Source organism: Tamandua tetradactyla, chromosome 22 (genome assembly GCF_023851605.1).
Source record: "Tamandua tetradactyla isolate mTamTet1 chromosome 22, mTamTet1.pri, whole genome shotgun sequence".
Lineage (NCBI taxonomy): Eukaryota > Metazoa > Chordata > Mammalia > Pilosa > Myrmecophagidae > Tamandua > Tamandua tetradactyla.
The window spans coordinates 21,106,743-21,124,072 of record NC_135348.1 but is presented as its reverse complement, the minus strand read 5'-3'; the positions used below and the strand labels follow the sequence as shown (position 1 = coordinate 21,124,072).

Here is a 17,330-nt window from a genome sequence, read left to right as displayed (position 1 = left end):
CCCTTACCCAGACTTCCACCTCTAGGTATTTATTTTGTAAATGCTTCGTCACACTAGCACAAAGATATTCACTGCCATATCCTTTGCAAAATAAATGATTAGAAAAATCTAAATGCACATCAAAAGGGAAGTGGTTACATTAATTATAGTGTAGTCATTCAATAGGATACCATGCAGTCCTTTTGAGAGGAGGCGAATCTATTTGCATTAGTATGGAAAGGTCTCCATGATACAGCTAGCGAAAATGCAAAGTGATGAACAGATATTAAATATTAAATGCTGTGATTTTTTTGTAAATAAGAAATGAACATACATGTATATAGGGAGGGAGGGAGAGAGAGAGGATATTTGCTGAAGAATATATTAGAAATTTATTACTGTATTTGCCTTTGGTGCAACCCCACGTGGGGATGGGGTGGATGGAAGATTCGTTATTTTTTCTTTATTAGAAAAGTCGTACATTTACAGAACAATCAAGCATAAAATAGTAGTTCCCATATATGAACCTACTGTTAACACCTTGCATTAGTGTAGAACATTTGTTAAAAATGATGATAAAACATTTTTATAATTGTACAATTATCTATAGTCCATGGTTTAACTTAGGGTTCACTGGGTAATGTAGTTTCATGTTTTTTTTTTTTATTTTTATGCTGTTACCATATATAAAATTTAACATTTCTCCTTTTAATCACATTCAGATATATATTTCCATGCTATTAATTACCTTTACAATGTCATGTTACCATCACCACCATCCATTACCAAATTGCACCTTTTTATGTTGTCACCAGCAATGAATGAGTGCTCCTATTTCTCTGCATCTTCACCAACACTTTTTTTCATTTTTAATAGCAGCCATTCTAATGGGTGTAGAAAGGTATCTTTTTGTAGTTTTGATTTACATTTCCCTGATGGCCAATGATGTTGAATACCTTTTTACATGCTTTGGGTCCATTTTTATATCTTCTTTGGGAGAGATTTTTATTCAAGTCTTTTGCCTATTTTTAATTGGGTTTTTGTCTTTTGTTGCTAAATTGAATGATTTTTAATATATTCTGGATATTAAACCCCTCTCAAATATGTGGATTCCAAATATTTTCTCCCATTGTGTAGGTTGCCTTTTGACTTTCATGATGAACTCTTTTGAGGTGAGAAGTTTTTTTTATTTTGATGTGGTCCCATTTATCTACTTTTTTCTTTTGTTGCTTGGGCTTTGGGTACAAAATCTAAGAGGTGTTGAGACAAGCTCCTGAGATGCTTCCTTATGTTTTCTTCTAGAAGTTTGGCAGTTCTGGTTCTTACATTTAGGTCTTTGATCCTTTTTGAATTGAGCAGGGGTCCTCCAATTTTTTATAAATGGAGATTCAATTTTACTACGATAATCTATGGAAGAGACTATTAATTCTCAATTGAGTGGTGTTTCCACCTTGTCAAAAATCATTTGGACATAAATTTGAGGATTGATTTCTGAGTTCTCAATTTGATTCCATTGGTCTATGTATCTGTCCTTGTGCCAGTACTATACTGTTTTGATTAATGTGGCCTTGTAATAACTTTTAAAATCAGGAAACGAGTCCTCCAACTTCATTCTTTCTGCTTCAAAATGGCTTTAGCTATTCAGGGCACCTAACACTACTACATAAATTTGATGACTGGCTTTTCCATTTCTGCAAAGAAGGTTGTTGAAATTTTTATTGGGATTGCATTGAATCTATTCATTGCTTTGGCTAGGACTGCCATTTTAAGGACATTTAATCTGCTAATCCAAGAAAATGGAATGTTCTTCCATTTATTTAGGTCTTCTTTGATTTCTTTTAGCAATGTTTCATAATTTTCTGTGTATAGCTCCTTTACATACTTGATTAGATTTATTTCTATATTTGATTCTTTTAGTTACTATTGGGAATTGACTTTTTCCTTGATTTCCTCTTCTGGTTGTTCATTACTTGTGTATAAAAACTACTGATTTTTGAGTGTTGATCGTGTACCCTGCCACTCTGCAAAATTTATTTATTAGATCTAGAGGCTTTGCTGTGCATTTTCTGTTTATAGAAATTTAACCTACGTAAATAGGAAAAGTTTTGTTTCTTCCTTTCTAATTTGGATGATTTTTATTTATTTTCTTGCCTAACTGCTCCGCCAAGACTTTTCAATAAAATGTTGAATAACTGTAATGGGCAGTGGGCATCCTTGTCTTGTTTCTGATCTTAGAGGGAAAGGTTGCAGTCTTTCAGCATTAAGTAGAATGTCAGTTGTGGGCTTCTCATATATGCCCTTTATCATGTTGAGGAAGTCTCCTTCTATTCCTAGTGTTCTAAATTTGTTTATCAAAAAGGATGCTGGATTTTGTCAAATGCCTTTTCTCCATCAGTTGAGATAATCATATGGTTTTTATCCTTCATTGTGTTAATGTAGTGTGTTACAGTAATTGATTTTCTTATGTTGAACCCAGTTTGCATACCAGGCATAAATCCCATTTGATCATGGTGTATAATTCTTTTAATATGTTATTAGATTCAGTTTTCTAATATTTTATGAATGATTTTTGCATCTACATTTATAAAAGATATTGATCTGTAGGTTTCTTTTCTTGTGGAATCTTTATTTGGCTTTGGTACAAGGGTGGTGTTGGCCTCATAAAATGCATTAGGGAATATTTCCTCCTCTTCAATTTTGTGGAAGAGCTTGAAGAGAATTGGAGTTGTCTTTTTGAAATGTTTAGCAAATTCCCCTGTGAAGCCATTTGTTCCTGGGCTATTCTTTGTTGGGAGGTTTTTGATTCAGTCTCTTTGCTAGTAATTGGTTTGCTGAGTTTTTCTATTTTTTTTTTTTTTTTGCGTAAACATAGGTGGTTTTTTGTTTCCAAGAAGTTTTCCACTTAATCTAGTTTTCTAATACATTGGCTTACAGTTTTTCATAGTATTCTCTTATTGTTCTTTTTATTTCAGCAGGGCTGGTAGTAATGTCCCCCTTTATATTTCTGATTTTTGTTGTGTCATCTCTCTTTTAATCTTTGTCTGTCTAGCTAATGGTTTGCGAATTTTATTAAACCAGAAAAATGTGCAATCTGGTTTTGGTGGGTGAAATGTTCCATATATGTCTGTTAGGTCTAGTTGGTTTAGAGTGTCACTCAACTCTTGCATTTCCTCATTTATCTTATGACTAGATGTTCTAGCCATTATTAAAAGTAGTCCATTAAAATCTCCTAAAATGATGGAGAACCATCAATTTCTCCCTTCAAATCCGTTGATATTTGTTTCATATATTTTGGGACTTTTGCTGTTAGGTGTTGTTCTAGTTTGCTAGCTGCCGGAATGCAACACACCAGAGACGGATTGGCTTTTAATAAAAGGGGATTTATTTTGTTGGTTCTTCAGAGGAAAGGCAGCTAACTTTCCACTGAGGTTCTTTCTTACGTGGAAGGCACTGGATGGTCTCTGCTGGTCTTCTCTCCAGGCCCCTGGGTTCCAACAACTTTCCCCGGGGTGACTTCTTTCTGCATCTCCAAAGGCCTGGGCTGAGCTGCGACTGCTGAGATGAGGAATGCCAAGCTGCTAGCTGTGCTACATTGCGTTCTCTCATTTAAGCACCAGCCAATTACATCAAACGTCACTCATTGCAGCAGATACACCTCTTAGCGGACTGCAGATGTAATTAGCAACAGATGAGGTTCACGTACCATTGGCTTGTGTCCGCAGCAACAGAACTAGGTATGCTCACCTGGCCAAGTTGACAACTGAATCTAACACAGGTGTATATATATATTTATAATTGTCACATCTTCCTGTTGAATTGTCCCCTTTATCAATCTATAATGACTGTCTTTGTCCCTCATAATGGTTTTGACTGAAAGTCTTTCTTATTGGATATTAGCACAACTACCCCTGCTCTTCTTTTCTTACTGCTTGCATGCTGTATATTTTATCCATCCTTTCACTTTCAACCTACTTGGATCTTTGAATTTAAGATAAGTATCTTGCAGATAGCATATATAGTTTGGTCAAGCTTTTTTGTCCATTCTATCAATTTCTGCCTTTTGACTGGAAAGTTTAATAATTTACATTTAATATCATTATAATAATGCAGAACAATCTTGTGCCATTTTTCTATTTAGCCTTTGTATACCTTAAAATTTTTCTGCCCTTCAATTCTTCTATTAATGCCTACTTTTATGTTCATTTGATATTTTTTGTTTTGTACCATATTGAGTGCCTTCTCCTTTATTATCTGGATATATTTTCCATATATTTTCCTCATAGTTACCATAGGGTTAACTTTAATATAGTAAATATATAATAATCAATTTGGTTTGCTAACAATTTAATTTCACTAGCGTACACATATACTTTTCCTCTAGCTCTCTATCTCACCTCCTTTTTTGTACTTGTACCACTTTTGTTTTTGTATGTATGCCCAAAACCATAGATTTATCATTACTTTTTTTCCCCTCCTTCTGTCGTTGGGCCTTCATTTTCTGTTTCTTTGTTTGTCTTGTATTCCTTCATCACATACTGTACATTTTGATATTTTAAAAATTTAATTCTAAGATTTATTCCCTGTGATGTCTGCTTCTTGACTTTTTAACAAGCTGGTGATAAGACAGAAATTTTCTTGCCCTTAAGCCTTCTTATCAGGAAGATCTGCCTAAGGTGAGTGCAGCGTGCAGGGTTTTCCCTGCTTTTCTGAACTTCTATTTTGTCCTGGTTACTTCTTTTGAGGAGTTTGTTTGTTCCCTGTATTTCCCTGGAGACAAACTTCCCTTTCCCAGGTACTTAAAGCTGGCAGACTTTTGCTCCAGACGCTCTGATTCTATAGTTTCTTACACTTCTTTCATTGTCTGAAGCTGCTTTTTCCTGGAGGGAAATGCAAATTCTGGGAGGAAGGCCATGGTGGAGAGGATTTCCCATATTCGTCTTTCCCAGCTGAAGCAGGTCCAGGGACCCCTAGGAGATACAGCCTGGCTTCACAGACCCCTGAGGAGGGAATCAGGAAGGGTGCCAAGAGCTTCTTGTATGGCTCCAAAATCTGAGCTTCCCTGACATGCCCAGCAAATGCTGCCTTCCACTAACTTTTCTCCGCAACCCTGAGGAAGTGCAGAGACCTCACGTCACCACTGCTGCCTTTGTCCGAGGTGATCTGAAACAACTGCAGAGCCACCGCCCTTGAACTGGCAGGTTAAACAACGGTTGTCTAGGCCCCCCATGATCCAAAGTGGGTAGTCAAGAGCTGTGATCATTGATAGGCCATGTCCATCAGGAAAAAGGATTTTTTTTTCCCCTTTCTGTCCCCAGAGAGCTAGTCAGGGCCTGGACCCCATGGTGTCCTGCCAAAGAGCGGGGGATGGCACCTGTAGTCACCCAACAGAGAGAACAATTTAGTATACCTTACTGTTATTTACCAATCTCTTCCTCCCACTCTTCCCTGGATGCTGTACAATTGTTCCTCCAGCCTCTGGAATTTCAAAATCATTGTTTCAGACACTTCCTGCCTGTTTAATAGTTGTTTTTGTTGGAGAATCAAGTCCTGGAGCTTCCTACTCTGCCATATTCTCACAATCCCCTGCTTAGGAAGATTTATTTTCCATGGTAAGCTGTTTTTGTTTTTCCTCATTTGGACTGTTATTTATTTATTAATCATAAACTTTTAATTTGAAATAATTTCAAAGTAAGAGGACAAGTGCAAAAATAACACAAACCCATACAAAGAACTCCAACATACCCCCACCCAGACATCAAGTTCTGCCAGTTTTTACCATTTTTCCCAGGTTGCTATATAATCTTCTCTCTCCTCCCCCCTCTCTCCCCCTCTATCCAATTGTTTTTCTGTCCATCTTTCCACCTATTAGTCTACTTATCTATCTTTCTATCTATATTACAGAAATGTGATTGTAGCGTGTATACATCATGCTCCTTGAACACTTAATAATTCCATGTACTTTTCCTGGAGCAAGGATATTCACTTCTGTAACCATCTCAAATACAGTTATCAAGTTCAGGAAATATAATATTCATATAAAGCTTACAGTCTACATTTCAATTTTTTCATATGTTCTAATAAAATCCTGTGGGTATTTTCTCCTCCATTATTAGATCCAGTCTAGGATCATGTATTACACTCAGTTATCATCTTTTTAGTCCTTCTCTCTCTCTCTCTCTTCTCTCTTTTTTAAATTGTGCAAACTTATAGAACATGAGCTTTCCTGTCTCAACCACACCCAAACACACCATTCAGTGGGTCACTATAAACTCTTTTGTACTGTTTGAATCTATTTTGCCATGTTCTCCAATACCTAACAAAAATAAATAAAAATAAGGGGGGGGGGGGCTAGAGATAGAAAGACAAAAATATGGAGAGAGAGTGGGAAAGGAAGAGAGTGAAACAGGAGTGAGAACTAGTTTTCGTCTAATTTTCCAATTTGACCTCATACTGTAACTCATTTAGACATGACAATTTATTGCTTCCCAAACACACTGAGTATATTCATGTTGAATGAGTGTGTGTGTGTGTGTGTGTGTGTGTGTGTGTGCTGAGGCAGTTGTGTGTGTCTTATGCTCTTATCTCCCAGGACTCTTCTGTTTTCTGTCTATAGAAATCCTGCCCTTCCCTGTAAAGCTCAGCTCAAAACTCTTCTCTGCAACCATTGTTCACTGTTCATTGTTGAAATCAACTACTCTAACCTCTGCACTTGGAGAACCCCTAGTTTATCCTGCTTTGAATTAGAGTGACTGTTTATAAATTGGTTGGCCCCATTAAATTAGCTTCTTGAGGTAAGTGTGCATATTGTTTCCCAGAGTACCTGGAACAGAGGTTTGCTGAATGAATATCATTAAATGAAAAGAATTAAGTGGAAGAGTCATTTGAACAACTGAAGTTTCATATAACGACCAATTTTAAGGATGAAAGAGAAGAATATCTAGAATACAGGAATCCTAAGAAGCATGAATATTTTTAAAAAAAGCAAATATAAGATCCTCAAAGTTAAAAAATAAGTCAATGCTAAAAAAAATAAAAATAAAAATAAACCAATGCAATATATCAATTAAGATTATTACCAGAAATGCATGTGAAATGAAACAGGAAGATAGACTTAATGTCAGTGCTAAGAGAAGAATGAAAGGAAAATGATTTCAATTTATAACACAGAAAAGAGAGCGCTTCACAATTTTTTTGGCCAAATAAAACCAAGTCACAAAATAGGCAATTACTGATTTGATCAGAGGCTACTTCTCAGAAGATTGGGACTAACAAGTCCTTCCACAACAGCACCCTCCCCATACCACCACACACTAAAGAATTAGTCAATATAACCCACTCTATCATCTAATGATCACATTAGGAAGTTGGGGAACTTTTTCTTTTCTAAGCCAATTTTCTTATATCATATTCTAAAATGATTGCAATTTTTTTCCTATCTTTTTATTATCATTTAAACCTATTTCCTCTTCTCCTTGGTGATATGAGAGTGTAGAAGGTGACATTATTCCATATATTTAATTTTCATATATCTTCAGTCACTTCATGGTAATCGGCTATATACTACCTTCTAGAAACAATAAAATCAAAGGTTTTTGTGCTTCTGGCATATCACCATTCTGCTTTAGTTTCTTTAAATAGACACACTGACATCTAACCCACCCCACTTCTGTTGGCCTTATGATAAAATAAAATAATAAAATAAAAACAAAAGACGGCAACAATTAAAAGTTGGCTTCAACTTACTGTTAATGCCATTTCATACTCTCCCGCGGCCAAGTGTGCTAAGCCCAAGTAATAGGATGCTTCTCCTTCCATCTTTTTGTCACTTCCTGAAGTGAAGATGTAGAAAAATTACAACAGCATTAAATAAATTGATACATTACAAAAAATGGCATCCTTTCTTCTTAACACAGGAGAACCTTATTATAAAATAGTGTTCAGATTTAGCAACAATCCCTGAAATCTAAGCAGAAAAAAGACTGATATAATTACAATTTATCTGAATCAGAGAGGTTATTAGAGTAAATGCATTGACAATATAACTATGAGGGGCTTCTCTCTACAAATGTAAGTATTACCAATATTGACATTCATATATGATTTCTCTATACGAGTTCTCTATTTCACCATACGATGAACCTACAGTGAAACAGCCTAGCTTCTATGATATACATGAAGCAACTGGTAAAGATTATCAACCTTATCATAGTGCACGTACAAATACATATACATACCCACAAAGAATAAAATTCAGCTAAATCTGCAAGGGAACAGATAATTAGCAAATTAAAGAATTATTGATTTGGTTACGTTCAACTGGAAAGCTAGTGGTTAAAATTTAGCTGAGTACACCCAACAGAGCTTAGATTCTTGGTAGTAAATTCTGTGCATATTTTGAAATCCACGCACATTTTTCTTTGTTCTTGACCAGTAATGCTTTTCATCATCTTTTTGAAAATAACACGCTTTACCTTTCCAAAAGCAAAATGTGTACAAGTATTACACATAGTTGAACAAGACGAATGTATATCATACCATCTAATAAATGTTACAATTATTTACTGAACCACTAAAAGTTTCTTATTTTTAAAAAATACCATATCTTTTCTACTTTTGGAAGTAGAAATGCCACCTAATTATTGGGTAATGCAAATGCTGATAGATCAACCCTCATTTTTGCTCTGTGGGGTGTAAGTATCCTTAAATTTCTGACCCCTGTGTTCCAGCACTGATTAATTTCAGCTGGACCTGGCAATCCTCCACCCTACATTCACTCTTACCACTTGCTGAATTACTGCTTATAAAACAGTGGCTCAATTGGAAGACACCAAGAAAACTGAATGGCAAATGCCAGTGACAGCAATATTTTTTCTTCTGTAGCTATTTTACCAATTGTAGAGAATTATTCTCTCAAGATCTCACTTCAGCAGAGTTGATGGTACAGGTGATTCATTCAGTGGGATTTTAACTCTAACAATTTATCTGGGCCCTAACTTTTTCTCTGCTGTAGGTTTATGTGTGTTGGGGATAGGGGTGGGATTAGGGGAGGGAGGAATGGGGTACAAGAAAGAGACTTTGAAGGGAATATTACCACTTGAATGATTAAAAGTTGATTACATATGGTTTTATTAAAGTTTGAACTTGTGTTAAATTGAGTAACTGTGTTAAAACACCTTAGTTTGAGAAGCGTAATTAGCAACAACTTGGGATAATATAATACCATCACTTGCATCCAATTGTATGCAACCTGAGGAAAAAAAAGAAGAAAAAGGAAAAAAAAGAAGAAAAAGGAAAATCTATCTATGCTGGTAGAAAGAAAGATTTGGAGGTAGCTATTTGAGAGTCTGGCTACACCAAATATTAGTTTTAAGGTCATGTTTAAAAATGAGAATTTGCTCTGTTTACTAATTGAGACATAATTAAGATAAAGAAAAAGCAGTGAAAATAGTCCAGGAAAATGTAAATAAGAATAGAATCAATAACAACAAAAATTGGTTATAACTGAAACCTTGGCACTATTAAAATTGAGTAACACAATGCACATAGGAATAAAAAAGGAAAAAATTTAAAAGGGTAAAAGTTAAGACATTATCTGCATTGTGTAGTTTATTTGGGTGGATTAAATTAATTTTGACTTTGTTATGCAAATTGATAATCATTTACTTTTAGGAAAAGTCTATGTTTTTGTTTTCAAAAGACAAGTTTTCCATTCCTGCAGTACTATGTCTGCTATCAAATCTAAACAGGAGGTCATCCCTGGTGGCAAGGGTTATGGATAGGGACTATATCCTGGGAGGATCTCAAATGTTTCATTAAAATGTATTCTGAAACTTTCATTTGTTATCTGGGTAACATATATTCACTCACTCAGTCAGTCAAATTTTGAGGATCCTCTGTGCATCTGGCATACTCTAAGCACTTGGGATGTATCAGTAAATTAAACAGACAAATTCCCTGTCCTTGGGAGCTTGCATTTTAGAGGGCAGAGACACAAAAAGAAAGACAATAAACAAATAACATAATTAATGATGTGGTAAGTTGTATAGTAATAAGTTCTCTGGGGGAAAAAAATAGAACTGGGTAAGGGGAATTGGGATTGATAAATAGGGGCTGTACAGAATGAAACGTATTTCAAGATTACATATGATGGTCAGAGTAAGCCCCACTGAGAAAATGATGTTTTTAGAATGGAATTAGAAATAAAAAACAGACACAAGACTTCCGGAGAAGATGGCGGCTTAGTAAGACGCACGGGTCTTAGTTCCTCCTCCAGAACAGCAACTAAAGAAACAGAAACGATACAAAACAGCTCCCGGAGCCACGACAGAGGCCAAAAAGACAGCATACCCCATTCTGGAACGGCTGAATGGGCAGGGAAAATCCGCTGCAGTGAGATCACCAAGGGGCGTGCGCTTCCCCAGGCCGGGGCAGCTGGCGACCGGGGTCCCTTCCACACACGTGGTTTCCCGGTCCGACTGGGAACATTGGATAGCGGGGCCCTCCCACCACGCTTGGAGTCTCGCGCCAGCTGGGCAATTTGGACTGGCACTCCCCCAAGCCGCGGTGGCCAGCGCCCCCCCTCCACGCACAGTTTCCCGGGCCAACTGCGAGATTCGGATTGGCATTCCCCAAGCTGCTTCGGCTGGTGACCCGCCCCACAGCAAGAGTTTTCCAAAGTTAAAGGAGCCACGGCAGCTTTTACTGGTGGGACCTGCAGACAGACGAGCGCCACCTACTGGGCAGGATAAGAAAAACAGAGCCCAGAGATTTCACAGAAAAACCTTTCAACCATCTGGGTCCCACACCCAGGGAAAACTGATTAAATGCCCAGACACCAGCAGAAAATAACAGATCACGCTCGGAAAATTGAAGATATGGCCCAGTCAAAGGAACAAACCAATAGTTCAAATGAGATACAGGAGCTGAAACAACTAATGCTGAATATACGAACAGAAATGGAAAACCTTTTCAAAAACCAAATCAATAAATTGAGGGAGGACATGAAGAAGACATGGGCTGAACAAAAAGAAGAAATAGAAAATCTAAAAAAACAAATCACAGAACTTATGGGAGTGAAGGACAAAGCAGAAAAGATGGAAAAAACAATGGATACCTACAATGGTAGATTTAAAGAGACAGAAGCTACAATTAGTGAACTGGAGGATGGAACATCTGAATTCCAAAAAGAAACAGAAACTATAGGGAAAAGAATGGAAAAACTTGAGCAGGGGATCAGGGAACTGAATGACAATATGAAGCGCACAAATATATGTGTTGTGGGTGTCCCAGTAGGAGAAGAGAAGGGAAAAGGAGGAGAAAAACTAATGGAATAAATTATCACTGAAAATTTCCCAACTCTTATGAAAGACCTAAAATTACAGATCCAAGAAGTGAAGCACACCCCAAAGAGAACAGACCCAAATAGGCGTTCTCCAAGACACTTACTAGTTAGAATGTCAGAGGTCAAAGAGAAAGAGTGGATCTTGAAAGCAGCAAGAGAAAAACAATCCATCACATACAAGGGAAACCCAATAAGACTATGTGTAGATGTCTCAGCAGAAACCATGGAAGCTAGAAGACAGTGGGATGATATATTTAAATTACTAAAAGAGAAAAACTGCCAACCAAGACTTCTATAGCCAGCAAAATTGTCCTTCAAAAATGAAGGAGAAATTAAAACATTTACAGACAAAAAGTCACTGAGAGAATTTGTGACCAAGAGACCAGCTCTGCAAGAAATACTAAAGGGAGCATTAGAGTCAGATATGAAAGACAGAAGAGAGAGGTATGGAGAAAAGTGTAGAAAGAAGGAAAATCAGATATGATATATATAATACAAAAGGCAAATTGGTAGAGGAAAATATTATCCAAACAGTAATAACACTAAAAGTTAATGGACTGAATTCCCCAATCAAAAGACATAGACTGGCAGAATGGATTACGACCCAGCAGTACCACTGCTAGGTATCTACTCAAAGGACTTAAGGGCAAAGACACAAACAGACATTTGCACACCAATGTTTATAGCAGCATTATTTACAATTGCAAAGAGATGGAAACAGCCAAAATGTCCATCTACAGACGAGTGGCTAAACAAACTGTGGTATATACATACAATGGAATATTATGCAGCTTTAAGACAGAATAAACTTATGAAGCATGTAATAACATGGATGGACCTAGAGAACATTATGCTGAGTGAATCTAGCCAAAAACTAAAGGAAAAATACTGTATGGTCCCACTGATGTGAACCGACATTCGAGAATCAACTTGGAATATATCATTGGTAACAGAGACCAGCAGGAGTTAGAAACAGGGTAAGATACTGGGTAATTGGAGCTGAAGGGATACAGACTGTGCAACAGGACTAGATACAAAAACTCAAAAATACAGCACAATAATACCTAATTGTAATGTAACTATGTTGAAACACTGAATGAAGCTGCATCTGAGCTATAGTTTTTTGTTGTTGTTGTTTGTTTGTATCTTTTGTTTTTGTTTTTTTCTTTTTCCTTTATATATATATATATATATATATTATTATTGTAATTTTCTTCTCTATATTAACATTCTATATCTTTTTCTGCTATTTTGCTAGTTCTTTTCCTAAATCGATGCAAATGTACTAAGAAAGGATGATCATACATCTATGTGATGATATTAAGAATTACTGAGTGCATATGTAGAATGGAATGATTTCTAAATGTTGTGTTAATTTCTTTTCTTTTTTTTAATTAATAAAAAAAATTAAAAAAAAAAACCAGAAACAAGTCTGGGAAACTCACAGATAGATGGAAATTTAACAAACTATAAATAACCAATGGGTCAAAGAAAGAATCACAAATTAAATTAGAACGTCGGTTGAGAATAATGAAAATGGAAACACATCAAAGCAAAACTATGGGACACAGCTAAAGCAGTGCTCAAAGGGACATTTTTAGCTATAAATGCCTACATTTTAAAATAAAGATATTTCTCCCTTAAGAAACTAGAAAAAAAGAAGAGAAACCAAACAGAAGGAAGGATATAATAAAGAGAAGTGTGGAAATAAATGTAGTAGAGAATGGAAAAACAATAGAGAGAAACAACAAAATCACAAGTTGGTTCTTTGAAAAGATTGACAAAGTAGATACACCATTGAAAAGACTGACCATAAAAACAAAAAGAAAAGGCTCAGATTACTAAAATCAGAAATGAAAGAAGGGAAATCACTACAGCTCTACAGGAAAAAAAAAAAGGATTATAAAGAAATGCAATGAGCAATTGTATGCCAATCATTTAAAGTAGATTCAACGGAAAAATTCCTGGAAACATACAAAACACTGAAACTGACTCAAGAAGAAATAGGAAATCTGAATACATCTATACAAGTAAAGACACTGAATTAGTAATCAAGACGCTTCCCACAAAGAAAAGCTTAAGACCAGAAGACTTTGCTGGCAAATTCTACCAAAGATTTAAAGAAGCATGAATAGCAATCCTTCATAAACCCTTCCAAAAATTAGAAGAGGAAAAAACAGTCTCCAACTTGTTCTATGATACATATTTTATCCTGATACTAAACTAGACAATGATATCACAAGAAAAGGAAACTATAAACAAATATCTCTTATGGGTACAGATGCAAAATTCCTGAAAAAGTGAATCCAAAAGCATATTAAAAGAATGAGGCATGATAACTAAGGAAGATTTATCCTAGGAATACAAGGGGTGTTCAAAATGGGAAAATCAATTGGTGCAATATATCCTATTAATAGAATGAATGGGGAAAACCCATATGGCCATATCAATTGATGCAGAAAGAGCATTTAACAAAATCTAATACCTTTCATTATAAACATGATAAGCATTCAACAAACTAGGAATATGAGGGTTCCTCTCAATCTGATGGAGAGCATCTATGAAAAATCCACAACTGTCATATTTTATGGTGAAAGGCTGAACGTTTGTTCCCTAAGGTCAGGAACAACGCAAGGATATCTGCTCTTGCCAATTCTATCCAACTTCATACTGGAGGTTCAGGCCAGAAAAGTTAGGAAAGAAATTGAGAAAAGTTAAAAAAAAAAAAAAAAAAAGGAAATAGTATAAATCTTCATGACTTTGGGTTTGGGGATGGATTCTAAGATCAACATCAAAAGTACAAACAAGGGCAGTACACCAGTGGCTCAGTGGCAGAATTCTCACCTGCTGTGCTGGAGACTTAGGTTCAATTCCTGGAGCCTGCCCAAGCCAAAGGAAAAAAAAAAAATACAAATGACAAGAAAAAAATAGAAAAAATTAAAAATGTGTGCTTCAGTGAAAACTATCAGAAAATGAAAAGTAATATGACAGAATGAGGGAAAATATTTTCATATCATGTATATATGAAGGACTTGAATCTAGAATATATAAATAGTTATAAATCAGCAATAAAATGACAAATAATCCACTTTAAAAATGGGCAAAGGATCTGAATAGCTATTTCACCAAAGAAGATATACAAGATGCTCAACATCATTAGCCATCAGGGAAATGCAAATTGAAGCCACAATGAGGTATCACTTTACACTTGCCAGGATGACTGATAAAAAAGGACAGATGAAAATGTATTGGTGAGGATGTGGTTAAATTGAAACCCTCATGCACTGCTGTTGAGAATATAAAAACAGTGCAGACACTTTTGAAAACAGCCTGGCAGTGCTTCAATAAATTTAACATAGAGTTACCATGTGACCCAGCAACTCCATCCCTAGGTTGGTCTATACCCAAGGGAAATAAAAACATATATCCACATGAAAACTTGAACACAAATGTTTATAGTAGCATTATTCATAATAGACAAAAGATGAAAACAACCAAATGCTCATTAATTGATGAGTGCATAAACAAAACGTGGTACAACCAGACAATGGAATATTTTTCATCTGTAAAAGGAATGGAGTACTGATGATACATGCTACAACATGGATGAACCTTGAAAACATTATGCTAAGTGGAAGAAGCCAGTCACAAAAGACCACAAGTTATATGATTCTATTTGTATGAAAAACTCAGAATAGGCAAATCCATTGAGACAGAAGTTAGGTTAGTGATCGCCAGAAGCTAGAGGGAGGAAGAAATACAGGGCGACTGTTAATAGGTATGAGGTTTCTTTTGGGGGTGATGGAAAGTTTCTGGGATTAATGTGGCTGCACAACTTTGTAAATATAGCAAAGCTACTGAATTGTACACTTAATAAATGTAAATAACAGACTACTACTGTATGAGACTACTGCATGGGTGCTGCTATATCTGTTGTGCATCACCAAGGGGTCTATGGAAGGAGCAGACCCATGCGAGATGTGAGTGCTCTTTAAATACCTTGTGTAAACCAGTGGAGGGGCAGGACACTGGCCCGCCTTATTCGACAGTCATCGCCCTGCTGCTTGAGCTCTCTGACCCACAGAATGGGACAATAGGAAGGGATGCTTTGTCTCCCAGAGCATCCAGCTGCTAGCAGAGCTCTTTAAAATACTGTGCAGTTCTGTAGCCTGTGTACTTTCTTCTATGGAAAATGTGGGACAACTATTGATGGGTTCTAAAAGACATTTAAAAATTATTATAGTGTAAGAAGTGAGCTTTTCCCTGTTTCCTTTGTCTGTCCTTTGGCAAACAGAGATGTTTTCTGAAAAAAGGAGTTGGCCTGGCAACAGACCAGGCTATTGAAAGAGAACCAAGGAATCTTACTTTGTGAGCTGCCTTACAATTTGGCAAATGCAAACCTAAACTAAAATACCTTTTCCTAACTGGTACATTACTTTACATTGAAATTCCATATAACTTGACATATTGCTAAAATTAGTTGTTCAAATTGATCTAAGAGCTAACTATTTAGGCCAGCTTTCACCTCTTTGGGGGAAGGTACTAGATCACCATTCATTCAAAAGTAGCTTATTGAATGGAGTGCATCTTTCAATGAGGGTGATTTCCTATGGATACTCCAATTAATATTACGAAAAGAGGGAAAAGAATCAGCTAAGTCATTTACTTCTACTCTTCAGTAAATTAAAATCGCACCCAGAAAGTCAGTCCTACTTACTGTAAATAAGCCATTTGTTTCTTCTTAAACCAAACTATTAAATATATCCATGAGCTAATAAACTTTGGTTCAAGATCATAGCTTCTATCTCCTTCTCCTTTATGAAAAGGCTACTCTCTTAATAAAACACTAAGTGGCAATAAAACATGTTTGCGTTTTGCAAATTAAAAGCATCTAAAAAGATAGTCCAAAATTTGTCTTTATGTTTTATATATCCACAAATGATATAAAATATTAAGGATATGATCAGCTCACACAAAAGTGTCTTTACTGCTGTGAATGTGCACATGAATCACTAAAGGATCTTGCTAAAATGCAGATTCTAATTCAGCAGGTCTGGGGTGGGGCCTGAGATACTGCTTTTCCTAAAAGCTTCCAGGCAATGCTGATGCTGATTCTGCTGGTCCAGAGGCCACACGTGAAGAGGAAAGGGCTTAAAATATATTAGAGTCCTATTTTCCTGTTACTTCTGATGAAATGTTTATGATATTTTCCCTATTACTCAATCACAGGGAATTTACAATGAGTGGTCTCTCAGACAGTAAGAAATACATGAACTCAAATAAAAAAATAAAAAAAAAACTACACACACAACTCCCCCAACTTTTGCTAATAACCTTAACTTCTCATTATAGTTTCATTGTTTTACAACACCACTCCCAGGGGATTACCATTTGGAGGGTAAAAAACTTTCAGGGAACTAATGGATTTCTTATTGTCAGCTCTAAGAAATTTGAAAGTATATTGATGAAAGTACATTGTCTTTGCATTTCATGGGAAATAATCACCCAAGCGCTTGACAATTTTTACTTCACTCTGGGGAGAAAACAGTGTCTGCCCATTAAAAAGAGCAATGTGAGTGGGTTCTTTTCCACCCACCTTCTTTGGTGATTTCAGAGGCTTTTATTAGAATTTTGATGGCTTCTTTGTATTCTTTATTTTCCAGCATTTTGTCTGAGAGTAATCTGTAAGTCCTCAGGAGACTTTTGCAGGCCAACAAGTTGAGAAAGCAGCCTGTCTCATCCTTCCATATCCGCCCTTGCGTCAATTGATGGAAAGCTTCATAATGCTCGGCAGCTTCTAGAAGCTGACCTGGAAAATAAAAGCCATTCATAAATATAAACCCCAGGCCAGAACATAGTTTCAAAAAATTTTGCGTACATCTTATGGCTTACTATTAAAGGGGGAAATATCATGTAATATGAACAAGGATTTCTACCACCAAAGAGGACTTAAACTGGGAAAGAGGCTATCTCAAATTGGACCTTGGGTTCAGCATTCATTTTGGTGAAG

General features: G+C 36.2%; 1 protein-coding gene across 3 annotated transcripts in view; it reads right to left on the bottom strand.

Moving 5' to 3' along the window:
• The window catches only part of TTC29 (tetratricopeptide repeat domain 29), a 266,829-nt gene that overhangs the window by 169,609 nt on the left and 79,890 nt on the right, over positions 1-17,330 (bottom strand). For all 3 annotated transcript variants that reach the window (XM_077139877.1, XM_077139875.1, XM_077139876.1), the window contains exons 6-7: positions 16,917-17,129; positions 7,723-7,808 (exon numbers count right to left, since the gene is read on the bottom strand). In XM_077139877.1, coding sequence (XP_076995992.1) covers positions 7,723-7,808; positions 16,917-17,129 — 299 coding nt within the window. The remainder of the gene's footprint in view (positions 1-7,722; positions 7,809-16,916; positions 17,130-17,330) is intronic.